The 20,796-nt window shown below is 38.1% G+C and overlaps 1 protein-coding gene across 1 annotated transcript in view; it reads right to left on the reverse strand.

Annotated features, from left to right (window-relative positions):
* Nucleotides 1–20,796, reverse strand: part of FAM13A (family with sequence similarity 13 member A) — a 265,769-nt gene that overhangs the window by 151,781 nt on the left and 93,192 nt on the right. Inside the window, 1 exon segment of the mRNA XM_015250473.3 lies at nucleotides 13,706–13,859. Coding sequence (XP_015105959.2) covers nucleotides 13,706–13,859 — 154 coding nt within the window.

Genomic DNA, 20,796 nt, shown 5'->3' on the forward strand with positions numbered 1-20,796 from the left:
TCCTTTGCCTCCACAGGAAAAAGTCAGCCAACAGGATCCCTCTTGGTGCCAACCTGTGCTGCCCTGTGGAACGGGAGGTGTAGGTAAGATGCTTCCTACACTTATACATGTGACCTTCCTTGGTTTCTGCACTCCACTGGGTTGCTGGACCTTCTTAATTGTACTCTAGAGATTTCTTAGAGCTATTAACACCCATTAGCAATGGTCAGATTGTTGTTTTTGTGCGGGGATGAAAGTTGGAACCTCTTAGTCTGCCATCCTGCTGATGTGTTCAGCTTTGCTCTCCATTCTGTAAAGTACCCAATGTGACTCCAAAAAGTTCTTTTACTTTATCTTTTCTTTCTTATTTTTTGGTCTAATTTTAGCCAGAGTTGCTTTTTGTTTTTTAACTAAAGTACTTTAAGTTACACAAATATTTACTATAGTATCACTTATAGTATGGTCACTCAGTAGAAAACTGTGGAATTAAATTTACAAAGATGATGATAATTATAATCAAAATAATAATACTGGCTTTCACTTATATAGCACTTAATGCATGTGTAGCATTTTTCTAAGTGCTTATTATACTTTTATTCACTTGATCCTCACAATAACCCTGTAAGATATGTATTTTTCTATGTAAATCTATTATACATGGACATTGAGGCACAGAAAGTATAAATAGCCTGTTCAAGGTCACACACCTGTTAAGAGGCAGAGCTGAAAACTGAAACCAGGCAATCTGTCTCCAGAGTCCTGCTGTTAATTCTACAAAATAATGCCTCTCTAGAAGAAGCCTTCCTGTTTAATTAGATCAGGAAATATTGCAGGTTAGGTGGCCTCCAAAGTAAACATAAATAAGAAATCATTTAAAAAAAAGGATACATATAAATAACACATACTTAGATTTTTTTTTTTTTACTTTAAAACTCTTACATGTTCATTTATTTCCCTGTCTTTTGATGTGGGCCTTTGGTTGGAAATGGCCAATATCTTGGAATTCCAGACTTTCTTCCCTGTATAAACCATAATCATAATGTATCACCTATGTGAAGACTGTAATCTTTATTGAGCCTTTCCAATGTATTAAACTTAGCTTTTGCAGGAAAGATAATTCTTTGTGAACATGATACAATCTCCTCACGTCCTTTATGTCCTCTCTCTAGACACCACAAAGACTATGCTTTCAGTCTCCCTTTCAGTTAGATGGGGAGTCATTTGACTGAATCTGCTCACTGAAATGTGAGAAGTATTATAAGTCACGTCCAGGTGTAGTTATAAGACTATTGCATATTATTTTTCAACCTCTTCTTTTCCTACTGAGGCAACCTAGGAGGGCAGTTCGGACAACATGGAGGAGGGCTGCTCAACACACTGGACTGTGAAGTGAGTGAGAAACGTCAATTGTGTTAGCCACAAAGATTTCAGCGTGTGTTACAGAAGCTTCTATTAACTATGCTAACACCATTTTCCTAGAAATAGCTTAAATGTTGCATTCAATTTGCATTTGTTAAAGTATATAGGTACCATAAAAAGTCTGGCATAAATAGTTTTGGAAATAAATACAACTGATTCTTAGTCAGCATATAGCAAAACTGGTAATGAACAAGTCTATAAGAGAACAGCCTGTTAGCCACAAGCGTTCAGTGTTGCCATGGACAGCAGTGTGCTTTACAAACAAATGCAGTAAATGGACTAATCTAGCAAATTAGTTAGGTGAAGTTCTGTTAAGCAAACTTTTATTCTATACTCTAGAAATGTGGACAATTATTAATGTCCAGAATAGTTACTATGACTTTCCTGAAATGAATTTGAGTCAACTTTTATTTAGACATACATGGTACAATTCAATGGACATTTTTGAGTAAGTGTAAGAAACTAGAATAAGTGCTTCGGAAGATGCAAGAATGTACGAGCTATTCTACAACTTTTAGAGAAAACCCAATCTATATGTAAATATGAGATATTTTTCTTAACTTTGGGGAATATATAAAGTCATATAAGAGAAAAAAGCAACTCTCCAGAGGCAAAATATGAGACTTGTTCTCATAAAAGGATAAAAAGAGAACCCTGGGACAACAGAGGAGAAGGGGATTAACTATACCGGAGGATGAGAGAGAGTTTCACAGAGGGAGAATTCGAGATGTTCTGGTTAGGCCCCCATCCACCCAATCAGAAGTACACCCTGCAACAAGGATTATGAACAAGTAGCCTATCTGGGTAGTTCAGCAGGAACTGGGTCAATAATGGAAGGAGAAGGCAGTCAGTAAGGGGTGTCATTATTAAGCTACTATAGCTATTTCAGTGGTTTTGAAGCTTCAACTCAGTGGTGGGGGAAGCTCTGAAAAACACCATAAAATACACATCCCAGAATTATTCCAACCAAAGAGTAAGGAGCTGGGAATTTATACCTCCGTACTCCTCAGTCACTTGTTAAGGGCTGCCCCTGGAAGGACACTACTTTCTAGGTACTTCTATCCCTGGGAGACCAACTAAAGAAAACAGCAGAAACTCAGTTCTAAAGCAAATACAAGTAATCTTCGAAATCTTCAAATATTCACTGGCTATTTACTGAGTGCCCCTATTTGCCAAACACACACTATATAATGATTTAAAGTAGGCAACTTTTGAGGTGTCAGTGCCAAAGTCTTGCTAACTCACTATAAGCAGTTTAAAGGTTACACAGCATAACAATGTTTTCATAAGCAAAAGTAATTTAGTCTGCCTTCTGTTAAACACTCCTCATAATAGGAAAGAAAGAATTTAACATCTGGCACATATATACCTAATCTATTTCAATGATTCCTGAGCAGACATGACCTTCTAGTGTTTATCTGTACGCATTCTACCAAACAAGATGTCTGGGGAGAAGAAATTAACAGTAATCTGAATTGTAAATATGTGACTATGATTTAAAAACTGGAGCCATAAAAGTACCCAGAGCTAAGCAATAACTTTGAAAACTATTTTTATTACTTGATGCTTTATACTGATTGATAATCTAATCAGTCTCTACTATTAGAGAATATCCATTTGCATCATGCAAGCAAACAGTATTTTATCTTTGCTTTTCTTAAACATCACTAAATATTTTTTAACCTTCAAACTTGGAACCAATCTAAAAGGCATAGCTCACAATCTAAAGAACAATTTGATCTGAAGAAATGAGCAAATGATTTTGCTGCTACCTCTGAGTTCCTAGGTTCTCAAAATGATAACCTATAGATTTGGGAGGGTACAAATTAGTCATTTGCCCAATGTAAGTTCACCCACACAAAGATACAAAACTGCCAAATCACAAAGTATCAAACAACAACAGAAAAACCAAAGCATTTCCTATTATGACTTCACTGTTACCTAGTTTGCAGTATTCTTGAAGGCTACAGAAAAGACTAGGAGTAGTAAAAACAAGTAGGACCAGAGTCAGAAGAACATAATTCAAGTACTTCCCTGATACTGAATTGCTTTAATACATACCGAATGAATAAATGTATAAATGTTCATGGCACTGATGTTCCAATTTAAAACTATAGTTTTGGTTATTTTTATAGTAGGTCTGTAAACGGTCCTTTGAGTTCAAAACCCAGCTGTCATTTGCTGCTATTGACCTTGAATAATTGACTCTGTAGACTTCCTCATCCACAAAATACAAATTAAGATCATTTACTTTCCAGGGTTCTTTTGAGAAGTAAATGAGATAATAGGTATAGAAGAACATAATACAATATCTGGCATAAAGTCCCCCTTTCCTTTTTTGCTCCTCTGTACCTGCACTGATTTTGTTTGTGTGTTGCAGACTGTAAATTCTCTTAGAGACAGAGACATGTCTCATTTATTTTCTGAAGAGGCCCAGCATTTAGTCCAGATCTTTGCACCAAGTAGGCAATAAATAAGAAAAAAGTGAACAAACATATGTTGAAGTTAATTTTAGATTATATCCCTAAATAAAAAATGGAGACATATGCAATGTTTTTGAGCATGAAACAGACATGGGAAGTGTTTTAGGAAACTCATATGCTATATCAGCTTATGTGGTAAATGACTCAATAGGAACCCTGGACTCAAACTTGCCAAAACACATACTGATAAGTGAGTATGTCCCTCAAACTAATTGCTGCAGAAGGCTATTCTAAGATTTTTTTCCTTTTGCCCAGAATATTTTAAAGTAACTGTCTTGAGAGTTTCTATATGAGTCACACAGAAAAATCAGCATAATTATTTCATAGCCAGACTTCAACTTTAAAACCAAAAGTTAATATTTAATCACTACTCCCCAACTTAGTGATCTGCTGTGGCTCAAAATGACTACTGACTACTTTTCATAATCAAATAAAACATTAACATACAAGGATCTCCCAGTCCAATCGTATATGAAAAAATGTGATAAATGAATGACATATAGCTGGAGATAATTTCAAAATAAATCCCCAACAATATAACAAGCAATAGCAACACTGTCTAGTAAAGACAGTCTCACAAGATGTTTATTTGGAATAGAATGAGACTTGTCTAGATACTTCTAGATAGATATTTAGTAACATACTAATCACATTATTTTCTGTAGGTACACATATATATGAGGCTCTACATTAATTCTATACATACTGATAATTTGTGCACAAAATATACAAATAATACGCATCTACTAGGCAGACCAGGCTCACAGTCTTCCTGTCCGCCTCCGAATCTGCCACCCTCCTGGGTAAATTCAGGGTCAATATGGATAAACCACCATCTTTGTCATCCCTTAACCATCTTCCGTCCGATGATTTTCTCTTTTCCTCCACTTCAGTTACTCATTCTCATCAACACAACTTAAATGTTATCATCGCTCCAGGGGGCTCTACCTCCAAAATGACTAACGCAGACACCCCATTCTCTGTTCACAGCCCCTGCTTTTCTAGCTTGCTCACCTACTCTCATTGCAAACATTCTCCCGTGCCTGCCACGTGTTGCTCTCTCATACCCTAACTTACCTTTCTACTCATCTCACCACCTGCACTACCACTACCTGGGTCCAAGACATCATTGTTTCTTAATGTAAAGATTGTGATAAGCTCCCGATGGGTCTCCCTGCTTCTACCTGTCCCTCTCAACAGTCTATTCTCTATAGCAGATAGAGCAACCCTTGGAACAGATAAGTCAGATCATGGCACTCTCTTGTTCAGTACTGTCTAATAAAGCACCATCAGAATAAAAGTCAAAGTTCCAACAATGACCTGCAAGAGCACACATGATCTGGGCCCTTGCTGCCTCTGTGACATCACTACTTTTCACTTCCCCCTTGTTGACTGTAATCCAACCACATCAGTCTGCTCACCTCCACTCTCACACAGAGCAGGTGGACGTCCCTCTCAGGCCTTTGTACTGCTCTTCTCCCTGCTGGCAGTCCTCTCCGCAAGTGTCTTTACGGCTAGCTCCTTCACCACCTTCAAGTCTCGGCTAAAATGTCCCTCGTCAAGGAAACACTGTGACCATCTGATTTAAATGAGCAAATGACATTCTCCTACCTGACCAGCACCACTTCTCTCCTTCCCTGTTTTTTCTCTACAGAACACATCACCATCTGACAAACTCTGTATTTCCTTAATTCTTTGTTTACTGCCCATTGTTTATTGTATCCTCATTAGAATAGAAGTGTCATAAGAGCAGAAGCTTGCTTCTGTCACTGATGAGTCTCCGGTTCCTAGGTAGGCATCAGATGATTATTTAATGAATGCAGCGAACATTTGATAATCCATTATTTCAACCATATTTCTGCCACCAAATTGTGTATATAAATATCTAGGTGATTAAGTTAATTCTTGAGTGCATATAAGGGAAAAGCTTCACTAAAGGGGGATTAAATCATCATATGAAAGCAACTCTAAAATTATTCTGAAGCTGGAGAAATTAAACTATGGCTATTATACACCTACTTGAAAGATGTGATTCTCTTAGCCCAGTTACTCAGACATAGAGCTTTGGCCTTCCAGTTTGGCAAAATAAAGGCACTTCTACTTATGCTCCTCATTGAAACCTACAACAAACAAAAATAATGAAAAAGAGAAAAGAAAGCTTCACCTTAAGAAACCGGCCATTAACTGTAGACAAACAACTATGAATACTACCTGTTAAACTCAACAAAATGTGGAACAAAAGGCCAACAGCCAACATATACAGTCTCAGACCTCCAGCAGACTACAGATTTTCTCCAAATGTCACAGTCTTACGAGGACTGCCCAAAATTCCTTTGATTGAAGTAACTAGATCTGGTGGACATGGCCAAACCATTGCAAAATCTGGAAAAACCTTGTCGGACCTGAGGTTCACTCCTGCAGAACAGTGGGGAAAATGGAGGTGAAGAAGGAGGCATGCAGGCAGACCTTTCCCCTTATCTTTGCCTTGGCCACCTGGTAGAGGAAGCCTGTGTGGAAGCGAGGCTGATGAACACACTGCAGAAGCCAGTTTTGCAGCTCTGACCACAGTCAGTTGAGCAGAAATAGATATCCAGCTACTGCCCTGACAGCCTGTTATAAAAATGCTTCACTGAGTCACGTTAACTTCCTGCTTAAAAGGGATAAAGTAAAAAAATCTAAATTACAGCTTAAACCAAATCCATCCTGTTCTTAAAACCTTTCATCGTCCTCTCATTCCTATAAGTTTTAACTACCTCGTTAAACTCCACATTTATTTAACTCTAATCTCTAGCTTTCTCCTGCTACTTCCTGTGGTCTAGCCAGAAGTGTCTGGTCACCACTGCATGAACACTCCATGTCCTTTAGCATCCCTTCCTACCAAGAAAGTTTTCTGTTCCTCACCTACCTCCCTCCCTCTCCCTACCACCTTGTTGAAATCCCAGTCACTTTTCAGAGCCACTTAATACCCGATTCTTTCAAAGAACTCCCACTTAGAAGAGTTTTATGGTTTATTAAATAATTCATTTTTAAAAAGCAGATCTGGATAGATACACTAAATACTAAAATACACTCTTTTGTTCATCAAGAATGCAATCAGGTTCTTGCTTTCCAAAGACAAAAGGATAATTTAACCATACTGAGAAAACGAGAATACTGAATAGTAAGAAATGTCTAGAAGTAACTTCTGTCATGAGTAACACAACTGATCAACAACTGTATTTTTCTCCTTTAGACTCTGTCTTCCTTCTATTATCAAGTCTGATTTCCTTTAAGGTAAAGGGAAGAAAGGTGATATCATAAAGTTGGTATGACCCCAATACCTTTATTTTAAAGCTAAAACTTATTGAAAACTTGCTATGATTACCTAATTTAATTATAACAAACAACAGCCAAATTAGTTACAGATATTTCTCGTATTTTACAGATGAGGAAACCAAGGTTGAAGCAGAGACTGAGCAATTTGCCCAGAGTCACACAAATTGTTAAGTTCTAAGTCAATCTGATTCCAGAACTGGAATTCTTAACTCTATGCTCTAAGCTTATTAATGTATCTACTGAAATATCTCTGACCACCCCGTTTCAAAGTAGGCCAATGGCTTCATCAGTTACTCTTCATCCTGTATTATCTCCAAGCTTCCCCCAACCCCAATGTGATACTTTACATGTATTCTATAATACTTAACTGGCCTTGAAAATACTTTCACAAGCATTAATGGTTTAAATTCCACAAAAAAAATCTATAGGATTTTCACCATTCTGTACAGCAAGGAAGAGGAACATAGATACTATAAATTACCCAGTCACGTTGCTGAGTACCTAGGTTACAGAGATAAGCCTTCTGAGTCTAAAGTCAGTGCTTTTTCCAGAAAAGCAGAAGACTTTAGAAGCTTCTAATACCTTCTCTTGGATATGGTGGCAGTCATGAAATATTCAGTGAACTGTCATGTTTCCCAGTTTCATTCAATTAACTTGAAGACATTTACTCTTATTTCTTTCATAATATGTAGAAATTATGATCATAGACATTATTTTCAGTAAAAATAATGTAATATAATGAGTCCAGCCACTGATCAAGGGATTTTCAATGCCAGGCACTGTGCTCATCAGCTTGATAGGCATGAGGCCTGAATGACATGGTCTCTCCAGTTTCACACATCAGTGACTGCTGGCACACAATATGTACGGGCAGGAGTGGTGGGAAGGATGTGTGAATAGCCAGGGTGGTTTCAAATCATGAAAAGCATTGTATGTCAGGCTGAGATTTCAATGCATAATGTAGGGATAGGTGAAGAGGAACCACTGAAGAATTCTGATATGGGAAGTAGTATTTTTATATTTGCATGATGGAAAGTAACTTAAGCAGCACAAGAGGGAAAATGGTGCCAAGGGGCAGAGCAGAGTCGGGGAAACCAGTGAAAGGCTACTGCAGCAGTCTCCCAGAGATCAGCTAGTTCCCAAGTTTGGCTGATCCTTAAAACTGCCAAGGAAGCCCTGTAACACAGGTCTTGTGCTATACAGCCGGGCCTTGTTGTTGATCTCTTCTGTATGGAGTAGCCTGTATCTGCTAATCCCAAGCTCCTAATTTATCCCTTCCCTCCTCCTTCCCCTCTGATGACCATAAGTTTTTTCTCTGTGTCTGCCCACTTGTGTCATTTTTTAGATTCAACATATAAGTGATATATATTTGTCTTTCTGTCTGACTTACTTCACTTAGTATGATAATCACTATGCTGTACACCAGAAACTAACACAACACTGTAAATCAACTATACTTCAATAAAAAAAAAAAACAAAAACAAAAACACGTTTTGAAGGCCTGCCATGAGTTTTCTGATTCAGTCTGGGTCACCAGGTGAACATGATAATGAGCCAAGAGTAGAATTCTCCCGCCTGGATGAGAGGCACTGAGGAAGCACCAGTGAGGGCAGGAGAGATGGATGAGACACACAAGCAGTAGAATTAATAGGTTTTAGTGATGGATGGACATCAACCTGGAGTGACTGTGTGGACAGATGGGCCATTTGCTAAACCCCAAATGAACTCAGATGAAGCATTTGGATGTTCAGGGGAAAGGAAAGATGATGAGACAGTCCATGGAACACACAGGCACAGGTGAGCACTAGGCGGTTAGATATAGATGTAGGTTTGCCAGGGAGAGCTGTGGACTGAAGGCCCGAGAATGAGCCTAGTTAATAACAGTGTGTAATTCCGACTGAGAAGGAAGGGTCCTCAAAGGAGATAGAAGACAGGCCAGAGAAATAGGAAGGGAAGAACCATTCAATGTGCATTCAAACATTTAATGGGGAAAGCTGGGTTTGGGGACAGAGTATAAGGGGCCTAAATTCCAAGTAAAGAAGTCTTGATTGTATATTGTCAGCAGATGGAAGTGGGGACGGGGGAGGTCACACAATGACCACTAAGGGCTTGTTTACTTAAGTCAGGACTACGTTATAATCAGGTTTGCTCGGGGGAACATCATTCCATCACTGGTAGAAAAGAGATGGGGACAGGGTGAGTCTAGAGGTGGGAGAAGAGTCTGAAATTGTGCGGCTATGATAAAGGTCTCGTCTAAAGCAGTGGTGGGGGTGGACACAAGACACCCACTTCAAGAGAGAGTATGAGTCCCAGTGGGAACGACAGAGGAGGAGGAGTTCGGGGCAGACAAAGGCTTCCAGTGTGGCAGGCCGGTGGCTGGGAAACTGAGTTTGGAGAGGGCAGAACACAAGTTTTGGAGGTGATGTTGTGGGCAGGAGAAATTTGAGGCACCCCATGGTCTTTTTATGGGTAGTGAAAATATGGCTCTATGGCACTTCTGATAGGCTGGGGCTACAGCTATGATTTAGAAGTCATCAGCAGTAGGGTAACTGAAGTAAAAGACAGTCACCCAGGCAAACACATACTTAGAGTAAATGGTGATCAGCAGTGACTGTCAGGAGAGTGAATGTGGGACTCGGAATCAGACCTAATACTACAGCTACTGCCTGATCTACACCAAGTGCAGAGAGACATACATTCTTTATTTGATTATTGCTATACTCAGTGCATGAATCTGTGGGGTTTGTCTTTGGTGATCACATCACACTGACATCTCATATTGTGCTAGAAGTTAACTAAAATCCATGTATGATTTTCTTTCCTTTTTAAAATATATTTTTATTGAAGTATAGTCAGTTTACAATGTGTCCATTTCTGGTATACAGCACAATACTTCAGTATATTTGTTTTCATATTCTTTTTCACCGTAAGTTACTACAAGATATTGAATATGGTTCCCTGTGCCATGCATGATTATCAATTGAACTGTCACTAATTTTGGTCTCCTCTTATCTATGAACCTAAGTATAGGACTTTCCTACTATACTAATTACATCACATTTTATGCTTTTGTTGCAAGAAACAGGATACTGCACTAAAAGCAGTTTATCCTAGGGGGACATTTATTTCCCCCATGTAACTAAAAGTCCAGAGGTTATGTGTGTTCAGGGTTGGCTCAGCAGATGAGCGATGATGAGGAACTGAGGCTTTTTCCGCCTTTAGCTGCCAACCTGTGTGTCAGTGGTACACTCATCAAGGGCAAAAGGTGGTGGTAGCAGTGCCATGCATCCTGCCTTCACACGAGGATGGGAGAGGGGGCATCTTGACACAGAGGACTACTATTTTCCTTTTTTTAATTAAAGTTAAAAAAATAATTTATATATAGTAAAAATACATAAATCTTAGGTGTACAGTTAAATGAGTTTTGACAAATGCATACACCCATAAAACCCACTTCCTTATTGATAACATTTTCATTACCCACGAGGGCTCCCTTGGGTACTTTCCTAGTCAATCATCATCACTGCCGCCACTCCCAACTCTACCCACAGACAACCACAGCTCTGATCTCTTAAATCATTCTCTTTTCTGTAATTAGGGATGAAAATATTTCCCCAGAAGCCCTCTGCCCACAGCACACCTTTCCTTACATCTCTCTGGTCCAAACTGTGTCACTGGGGACCCTTAAGTCAATCACTAACTCAAGAGGATACCATTATAGACCATTCGTGATTCATTTACCTGTCAGAGCTGAGGGAGGGGCCCGTCTGACCTCAGCACATTACTGCAGGCCCAACTAAAACAGGTGTTTTGCTTTTTTTGTTTTAAAGCAAGGAAGAATAGGGAGAGGGCCGTACATGTACACACACACACACACACCCATTTTGCTGGTCTACGGGTTCAGCCATCCAGTATCTGACCTATTCTTCCAGCTTTGCTTCACTTGCAGAAGTGTTAAGTATGTGCTCGTGCAAGTCAATGATTAAAATACTGCAAATGACACAAACAAATGACCTTCCCTGACGGGAACAGTAATACATTCCAACACTCTGATCAAAGTTCTTCACCCAGGTCCAAGTAAAATCAAATTTACGTCTGTCTGGGCCTCAGACTTTCATTGATCCCACAAAGATACACGAGAACGTCACCCACCACTTTGTTTACACAGAAGTGTGTCACTGGGTATGTTCAGTACTTTGCGCCTTTCCTCTGGCTCAGTCCTTTTCATGAGCCTTCACTTAGTCGCAGCTCAGATATTTCATGTCTCTGTCACTCTAGTGTATTTATCACCTGTTCGGTGCCTACTTCCTCTTTCTGTGTACTTCCTTCTAAAAGCTGAGCTGAGAATGATACTTTATTTTTTAAGTTGTCCTTCCATTTTTTCCTGTTTTTCAGTATAATAATGATATCGTTGTGAGCTTCCCAATTCCTTTTTAATCCAGCTTCCTTTGGCTTATATCTAATGTTTCTATGATCTTAGGAATCAAAAAAAAAACCAACTAAAAAACAAAACTGCTTTCTAAACCATATGCAGGTTTACACATGTAATAGCGGCAAGCACATTCTTATCATGGACTCCCAAGTGACACTGGCATAGCCCATTCAACTAATTTCCGTAACTTCCAGTCCATCCTCATTGGTTATAATTAAGTCTAGAATATCACACTGCCTTGTTGCATCGTTTACCATCACAGAGAGAAGACTATCAGCAGGGTCAGTAAGAAATGCATTAAATATTCTGCTTTAGCAGAATGATGCTTCAGAGTACAGACATGGAGTCTCCAGTGATGGCATTTATCTGCCTCGAGGCCAGATCTGAAACTTGCATTAGCAGGGAGTCATACTCATCTGCCTAAGAGATCTGCGTTTGGCTCCCACAGTATTATCGGTCTGTGTGTCTTGTACTCACAGGATGCTCTCCACCATGCTTAAGCCTAGCAGCTCAAGGACTTCCAAGCAGGGCACTCTTCCAAAGATCTCAACAGGTGTTATTTCATTTACACAGCATGTGAGCTTCCCTCGGTGTATTCTAGCGATTATCTGTATCTCAGCAAGTTGGTTTTGCCAAGGAGGTCGTATTTCCCTATTTTAATTCTATTTTAGGTTTACCTTATTATCTTATCAGCCCTAGCTAAAAGGTATGTGTGTTAAAAAGTGTTTATCAGAGATACGTAGCTGAGACAAAGTCAACCAGTTTTTAATATTTTAAAAAGAGACTGTCTGCAAAGTAGTATAGGAACCAGAGAAACACATTTAAGGTAGATTTTTTTTTCTATTTAAAAATTATTTAAATGCTTTGTAGCAAAACTGATACAAGGTTGTTGGTGTTTTTTTTTTTTTTCCTGACATTTTCTCAGCTACCATTTTACCTCAACCTTAGGCCACATTCGATACTCTCTAAAGTAGCTCATTTTATCATTTTATCTGAGCACTGTTCTTCCCTTCCAACAAATTTCAGTTTAAAGGGCTCTTTATCAGGTTGGCAAGATTCCTGTTAAATGCATTTCTTTCAGAAGTACTCCATCCCTTATAGGGAGTCTCTCGTATTCACATATAAGCCCTAGTTAAGAAAACCTCATTTTGGTTGGGTCCTACATGATTCCCCTTAACTTTCATTTCTTCAAATTCACACCTCAGCTGGAAGAAGAAACAAAAACACGCCTTCAAGGCCCAAACCAAGTGCCTCTGGTTTTTATCACTCATTGCCATATAAGTCAACAAGAACACAGTGTGGTCTGTAAACATGATAAGTCTCAGGAAACCTCCTGAGGGCACCTCTCATATCAGTTCCATCAAGATTTACCTCAATATAAATGGGAAATAAATAAGATGACCTCCCTCTTGACCCATATCTGAAGGATCTGGTTTGGATGTTCATCCTCTGACTCTCAGCTGTAAATCTTGAGAGACCTACACACATTTACCTACTGTGTAAAAAATATGTTATAAATTATTAGTCAATGTACAAAAAGATTTAGATAGTATATGTTACTGGTTCCTTTACAGGTTTTAAAAATACTCTCCTTTACAGGTGATAGTTACCAAGGACCACATATATGGGACATACAATCCGAGGTTGAACTTGAAGTGTGCCAGACACAAGAGAGATCACTAGACATGGTCATACTGTCTTCAGGAATCTGTAGTCTACTCAGTAAGCTAGCACTCCTGGACACAGACTTAAGCATGCATCCTGGCTGTAACACCAGGCTTCCATAAAAGGTGGTACGCCCAACTGACCACAGCACTGGGTTCACGTAAGTGCTTTTGAGATGAGTTTACAGCAGCCAAGGAAATATCAATTCACAATCATTTCCCAGTCTTAGAAGAATATATATCACTTTAACAAACACTTGAACAGAGAGTAGATTTCATAAAAAGAATTCAACAAACAGAACTAATAATCTAAAGTTATATCCACACAGAATTTTTAAATAAAAATCATTTAAATAAAATATCTTCCATTCAGGATACAGCAATGTTGAAAATTAAATACCGAAGTTACTTACTTTTACCATGATAAGCCTCGCCAGGTTTTCACACCTCTGGTTATCATTTTCCATATACTCTACTTCAAACAGGGTATTATAATTTTCTAGTATTTTAGCCATTATCTTGTTGCAGAGGTCTTGTTCTTTCATGCCTTCAAGCCCAGGTGGCACACTACAAAGAAGGAAAATATTAAGAGAATTACTTTGTAAAAACAAAATGCCAGCACAGCTGACTTGGGCTTATACTTTTGACATTTCCTGAATGATTGATCAGTCTTCTTATGAGGACATATGAGGTGTCTAATAAGCTCTATACTGACACAGAGAATGCTGCTGGGACAATTAGAAAATTCCCAAGATCTGAATAGCTTGTGCTGAATAAGAAAAGTATATTTTGTTCCAGGAAGAAGGTATAGGTTAACAAGGGTGCAATAATGCTTTGTATACCTTAGAAACTGCTACATATGTATACACATTTATAAAAAATTAAAAGCAAGAAAGAATAAATGTTATGACAAAAAGAATTAGTGTTTTATCAGGACAGAAATACTCAGCCACACAAATAATAGCAGCACAGTCTTTATTTAAGGATTTCTTAGATACTGCATGAAAGGTACAAAACTTAAAGGAAAAGATGAAAACTTCTGGGGAAAATGCTGATAATTGTTGAAGCTGAGTGATGTGTACGTGGAAGATTTATTATACTATTCTCTCTTCTTTTGGGTATGTTTAAAATGTTCCGTAATCTTAAAAAGAGGTATAAAAAGCTTTTGAATGCTGAAGACACCATATATAAGGTAGAGAAACAAGCAACAGACTGGAAGAAGAGAAATATCTCTTCAGTAACATGGACAACTGACATAGGATTAGTAATCAGACTATCTAAAGAATTCTTACTAATCAATAAGAAAGTGAATAATTCTTTTAAAATGGAAAAGGAAGACAAATTGAAAAATTCATAGAAGAAAACACCTGGACAGTTAAGAATCTTATGAAAAGATACTTAGCCTGAGTAACAGGAAATGCATTTAAAAAGTTGCACTGAAGTATTAATACTCATCAGTATTGGTTTCCTATGGCTGCTGCAACAAAACTATGGCAAACTGGGTGGCTTGAAACAGACAATTATTCCCTCACAGTTCTGGAAGTCAGAAGAGTAACATTGGTATCACTGGACAGAAATTTAAGCATGAGCAGGGCCATATGCTCTACAGAGGCTCAAGGGGGACAATCTGGCTGGCAGCATTCCTTGCTGTGGCTACATCACTTTCAACTACAGTCAAGGCCAACATCTTCAAATTTCTCTCTACTCCATCTTCACGTGGCCTTCTCCTCTCTGCCCATGTCCAAGCTCCCTCCACCCGTTTCTTATGAGGATACATGTGATTGCACTTAGTGCCCACCCAGATAATCCAGGATAATCCCTTTGTCTGAAGATCTCTAGCTTAATTACAACTGCAAATCCTCTTCTTTTCCCCAAATAAGGTAAAATTTCCAGTTTCCAAGGATTATCACCTGATATCTTTGGGGGACATTTCTCAGCCTACTACACCATCTTTGGGGTACATACCCTAAGGTGACTCCCAATGACTCACACTCTTGTACTCCCTTCGGGTGTATGCAGAAACTGTGACTTGTGTCTGATCAAGAGAATATGGGAAAGGCCCTATGATGCCGCTCCCATGACTATGTTACATTGTGTAAGACTCGATCTTAGCAGACTGGAGTGAGGATTCTGCTGCTAGCCTTGAAGAAATAAGCTGCCTCAGTCAGAGAGGGCCTGTGAGAGAGCCACATGGCAGGGGGCTGATATGGACCTGAGGCCTCTAGCTCACAGCCAGTAAGAAGCCAGAGTCCTCTCATCATGCTGCTGCAATAAGTGAGTCTACCAACAGTTCTAATGAGCTTGAAAGCAGATTCTCCCCCAAACTAGAGCCTCTTTATGAAAGCTCAGCTGATAATCTGATGTCAGCTTTGTGAAACTAAAAGCAGGGGACCCAGCTAAGTTGTGCCTGGACATCTAAGCTATGGAAAGTGTGAGACAGCAAATTTTTATTGTTTTAAGCAACTAAATTTGTGGGGATCTGTTACACAACAATCAAAAACTAATACTGAGTTTGGTACTTGGAAGTGGGTTGCTGCTGTAACAGGTATCTAAAATGGGGGAGTGGCTTTGGAACTGGATGGTGAGAGGAGACTGGAAGAATCTGGGTAGCATGACAGAAAGCCTAAAATGCCTTCAGATTATTAGGAGAAATCTGGACACTGCTGGTGAGAGTTTAGAATTGTCAGCCAGACTTTAGTAAGAAAGCGATAGGGTCAAAGGAGAATATGTTACATCTTACAGAAGTAAAATAACAGGCAATGAGGGAAGCTGTAACACATGCTGGACAAACTCAGGCTGAGCCCCAGAGCGTGAATTTCAAAACCCTTTCATGTTCCCTGTACTGGTGACTGGGGGAAAGATGAATTATGGCCTCCTAGGTCTTCATGTGAAAATAAACAATAGGTCTCAGTAAATAATGATTTTAAATAGAATAAAGAATGCAGGAACAAATGACTGTCATCAGGCAGTAGAAGTAACCACAGCAAAGACAATAAATCAGTCATAAGACTCCCAGTTGGGTTTCAAAGGTAAAAATCAGCCTGAAGCACATTCCTGAGCTGTTCTGCAGGATTCAAATCCCCTTAAGCAATCAGCCACCAGATTAACTGGAGTCTAAGGAATGATGATGCTGACCCTTGCTGGCTCTCATGACTTCACTCAACTAGGTGTCTGGATTTTATCAACCTAGAGTGACCTCTGCCTTATTTTAATGCTAAAATCTCTACTCCAAGGGTGCATTCTGCCGCCATTTTTGAACAAGCAACTTATGTTTGAGTATGTTGACGACTGTGTAAGCGCATCTACAACTCCACCTCTACATGGCGGATCACATTCACCCTTTTATGAACATGCATGCACCCCATAGCTTAAAACTTCCCTGATCTTGCTGTTCAGGGAGACAGTGTTTTGAGAGCCATCTCCCTGTCTCCTTACTTGTCACAAATAATAAATGTTTCTGCTTTAATCAAAAGTACTTGGTCTGTTCATTCGCTAAGCACCTCAAGTGATGGACCCATTGCCTCCAGTAACAGAAGAAAACAAGAAACACGTTATTGAAAACTGGAGAAAGGGAGATCCTTGCTTTGTTGGCAAGTTTAGTGAAATTGTATCATGCAGTTATGTGGGAAAAAGCATTTGTAAGCAACAAGTTGTATAAACAGTCTAAGAAATTTCCAAGCAATGTTTGAAAGCACCACCTGGTTTCTCCTTGCCACTTATAGTAACATAGAACTTGATTTTAAAGTTGACTCTACAAATGGCAAAGGACACTGAAACTAAGAGATTCACCACCGGAAAAGCCACCTTGACAGAAAAGGTTGAGACTGTGACTATATAACCTTGTGCTAAAACCTCAGTAAGTTCAAAAGTCCAGATTATTGTTAGAAAAATTTCAGATGATTAAGGGTATATCTCACAGACCCTTTCAATCAAACCAGAGGGCCTCTAGGAATTTAAAGGCATTGCACCTCAGTCATCTTAGCATGGACTTGAAATACAGAAAGGATTATTTTGGAAAGATCTGTGAATATGTCTTTTTTCTAATGGAGTGAATCCCAGTGAAATCCACCGTAAACGTCTGTTTTTGAGAAATTTATTTCAGCAGAAACACTGCCAAGTTGGAATGAAAGGGACAGATAGGGTACAAAATGAAAGGAGGCCGCTAGATTTCCAAAATTCTATTGGCAGGAGTCAGGCTGATAAAATTACTAAGCTGCAAACATGTGCTGACTTTCATCAAAAATGAAGGATGACTCGGAGGGCAGAGCCAAGAACCAGGAGGGTGAAGTTGAAAAGCATGGAGAAGTATCCCCAGATCTTGAAACCTAGTCAATAGATTCCCAGAATTTGCTGGGCTGGATATCAGAAATATCATAAGCCAGTGAATTTTTAAAACAATCTTTCATTTCCTCCTGTTTGAACTAGAACATCTAGAGCTGTTATCCTATGCTTGTTCCATCATTATATGTTAGGTGTGTTGGGGCAAATACCTTCTCTCTTTAGTTTCATCCTTTGAGGATACCTTTCTCAACCAGAAAGTCACAACCAGTTTTGAGATGTGTTTATTGCAAGTTATCAGTAGGAAGAAGAAAGAATCAGTGAACATGAAGCTAGTACAATGGAAATTACTGAGTCTGAGGAACAGGAAGAAAAAATATCAAAGAAAAGTAAACAGAGCCTAATGGACTTAAGAAACACCAGCAAGTGAAGCAACATATGTATTGTGGAAGTTTTAGGAAAAGAGAGAGAGAGGCGCAGAGAGCATATTTGAAGAAATCATGGCTGAAAACTTCACGATGTAAGATTTGAGTATAAATATTCAAGAAGCTCAAAGGACTCAAAGACCCACCCTGAGACATACTACAAACTTTCAAAAGACAAAGAGAGAATCTGGAGAGCAGCAAGAGAGAAGTGAATCATATACAAAGAATCCTCAATCAGATTATCAACAGATTTCTTACCAAAAACTTTGGAGCAGAGACTGATATATTCAAAATCCTAAAAGAAAGAAATTGTCAACCAGTAATCATACATGTGGCAAAATTTTCTTCAAAAGTGAGGGAGAAATTAAGATATTCCCAGATAAGCAAAAGCTGAGGGAGTTAGTGACCAACAGATCTATCCTGTAATAAATGCTCAAGGGGGTCCTGCACAGTGAAATGAAAGGACACTAGACAGTAAACTGAAGCTGTACGGAGAAATAAATATTTCAAAAAAGGTAAATACATGGGCAATTATAAAAGCTTGCGTTACTGTAACAATGGTCAGTAACTGCACTGTTTTCTACATAATTTAAGAGACTACTACACTTAAAGTTCAAAAAACGTATTACTGTAAAAGCTAGTAATACTGTAACTTTGGCTTGTCACTCCAAATCTAAGAGACTAATGATTTAAAAGAATTATTAGTTACCCTGATATCATAACCAAACAAGAACACTACAAGATAAGAAAATTACAGGCCAATATCCCTAATGAACAAAGACACAAAATCCTCAAAAAATATTAGCGAGCTGAATTCAATAATACATTAAAAGGACCACACACTATGATCAAGTGGGATTTATTCCAAGGATGCAAAGAGGGTTCAACATTTGCAAATCAATATGATAATCACATTAACAAAGTGAAAGACAAGAATTATATGATCATTTCAATAGATACAGAAAAAGCATCTAAGTTCAACATTCATTTATGATAAAAACTTGCAACAAAGTAGGTGTAGAGGGAATGTACCTCAATATAAGAAAGACTATGTGTGACAAGCTCACAGCTAACAACATATTCAATGGTGCAAAGCTGAAAGATTTTCCTCTAATATCAGAAACAAAACAAGGATGTCTACTTTCACCATTTTTATTCAGCACAGTATTGGAACCCATAGCCAGAGCAATTAGGCAAGAAAAAGGATTAAAAGACATTCAGAGTGGAGAGGAAAAAATTAAAATGTCACTCTTTGCAGATGACATAATATTATATATATATATAAAACCCCAAGGACTTCACCAAAACATTATTAGAACTAATCTGTGAATTCAGTAAAGCTGCAGGATAAAAAAAAAAATCAGTTGTGTTTCTATACACTAATAACAAACTATCAGAAAGAGAAATTAAGAAAACAGTCCCACTTACAATTTTATCAAAAAGAATAAAAGACCTAGGAATAAATTTAAACAGGAAGTAAAAGACCTATATACTGAAATCTGTAAGGCACTGATGAAAGAAACTGAAGCAGATATGAATAAATGGAAAGATATCCTGTGCTTGTGGACAGGAAGAATTAATATTGTTAAAATACCCATAATACCCAAAGTAATTTATAGGCTCAATGAAATCTCTATCAAAATTCCAAAGACATACTTCACAGAAATAGAAAAAAAAATCCTAAAATGTGTATGAAACCACAAAAGACAATGAAATAGCCAAAGCAATCCTGAGAAAGAACAAAGCTGGAGGCATCACACTTTCTGATCTCAAACTATATTACAAAGCCACAGTAATCAAAACAATATATTATTGGTATAAAAACAGGCAAACAGATCAATGGAACAGAATTGAGAACCCAGAAATAAAACCATGCATGTATGGTCAATTTATAACAAGGGAGCTAAGAATATACAGTGGAGAAAGAACAGTATCTTCAATAAATGGTGTTGGGAAAAACTGGACAGCCACAAGCAAAAGAATAAAATCGGACCACTATCTCACAGGGAATTAAAGACTTGAGTGTAAGACCTGAAACCATAAAAATCATAGGAAAACACATAGAAGGCAAGCTTTTTGACATACATCTTGGTGGTTTTCCTCTTCTAATGAGACTATAGTTGATCATTATGTTGTACACTTGAAACTAATATAATGTTATATGTCAAGTACATCCCAATGATAAAAAGAGAAGTATGTTAAAATATAAAAAAAAGGAATTACTAGTTTATGTCTTGGGGCACACAATGTATTAAAGATATAATTTTTGACATCAACAACCAAAAGGGGTGGGAATGGAGCTGTAAAGGTGCAGTTTTTGTATGTTACTGATATTAAAAAACTGACATTTATTAAAGCTGGTATTTATACAAATTAGAATATTAAAACTCTAGGACAGTAAATATAATTCTCATGGTAACCACAAAGAAAACAACCATAGAATGTATACAAAAGGAATGAGAAAGGAATTAAACCTTTCAGTACAAAAAATGAACACAAAAGAAAATACTACTTAGGAAATGAGCTACAAAAAAGCTGTAAGGCTTTCAACTATAAGTACTAGCAAAGTAATATACAACAACAGTAATGATAAATAATTAACACTGCTCTATGTTATATATTAAAATTTTTAACAGAATAAATCCTAAGAGTTCTTATCACAAGGAAAAAAGTTCTTTTTCTTTTCTTTTGTATCCATATGAGATGATGGATTAACACTAAACTTATTGCAGTAATCACTTCCTTATGTACATAAGTCAAATCATTATGATGTAGACCTTAGACTTATACAGTGTTGTGTG

Source organism: Vicugna pacos, chromosome 2 (genome assembly GCF_048564905.1).
Source record: "Vicugna pacos chromosome 2, VicPac4, whole genome shotgun sequence".
Taxonomy (NCBI): domain Eukaryota; kingdom Metazoa; phylum Chordata; class Mammalia; order Artiodactyla; family Camelidae; genus Vicugna; species Vicugna pacos.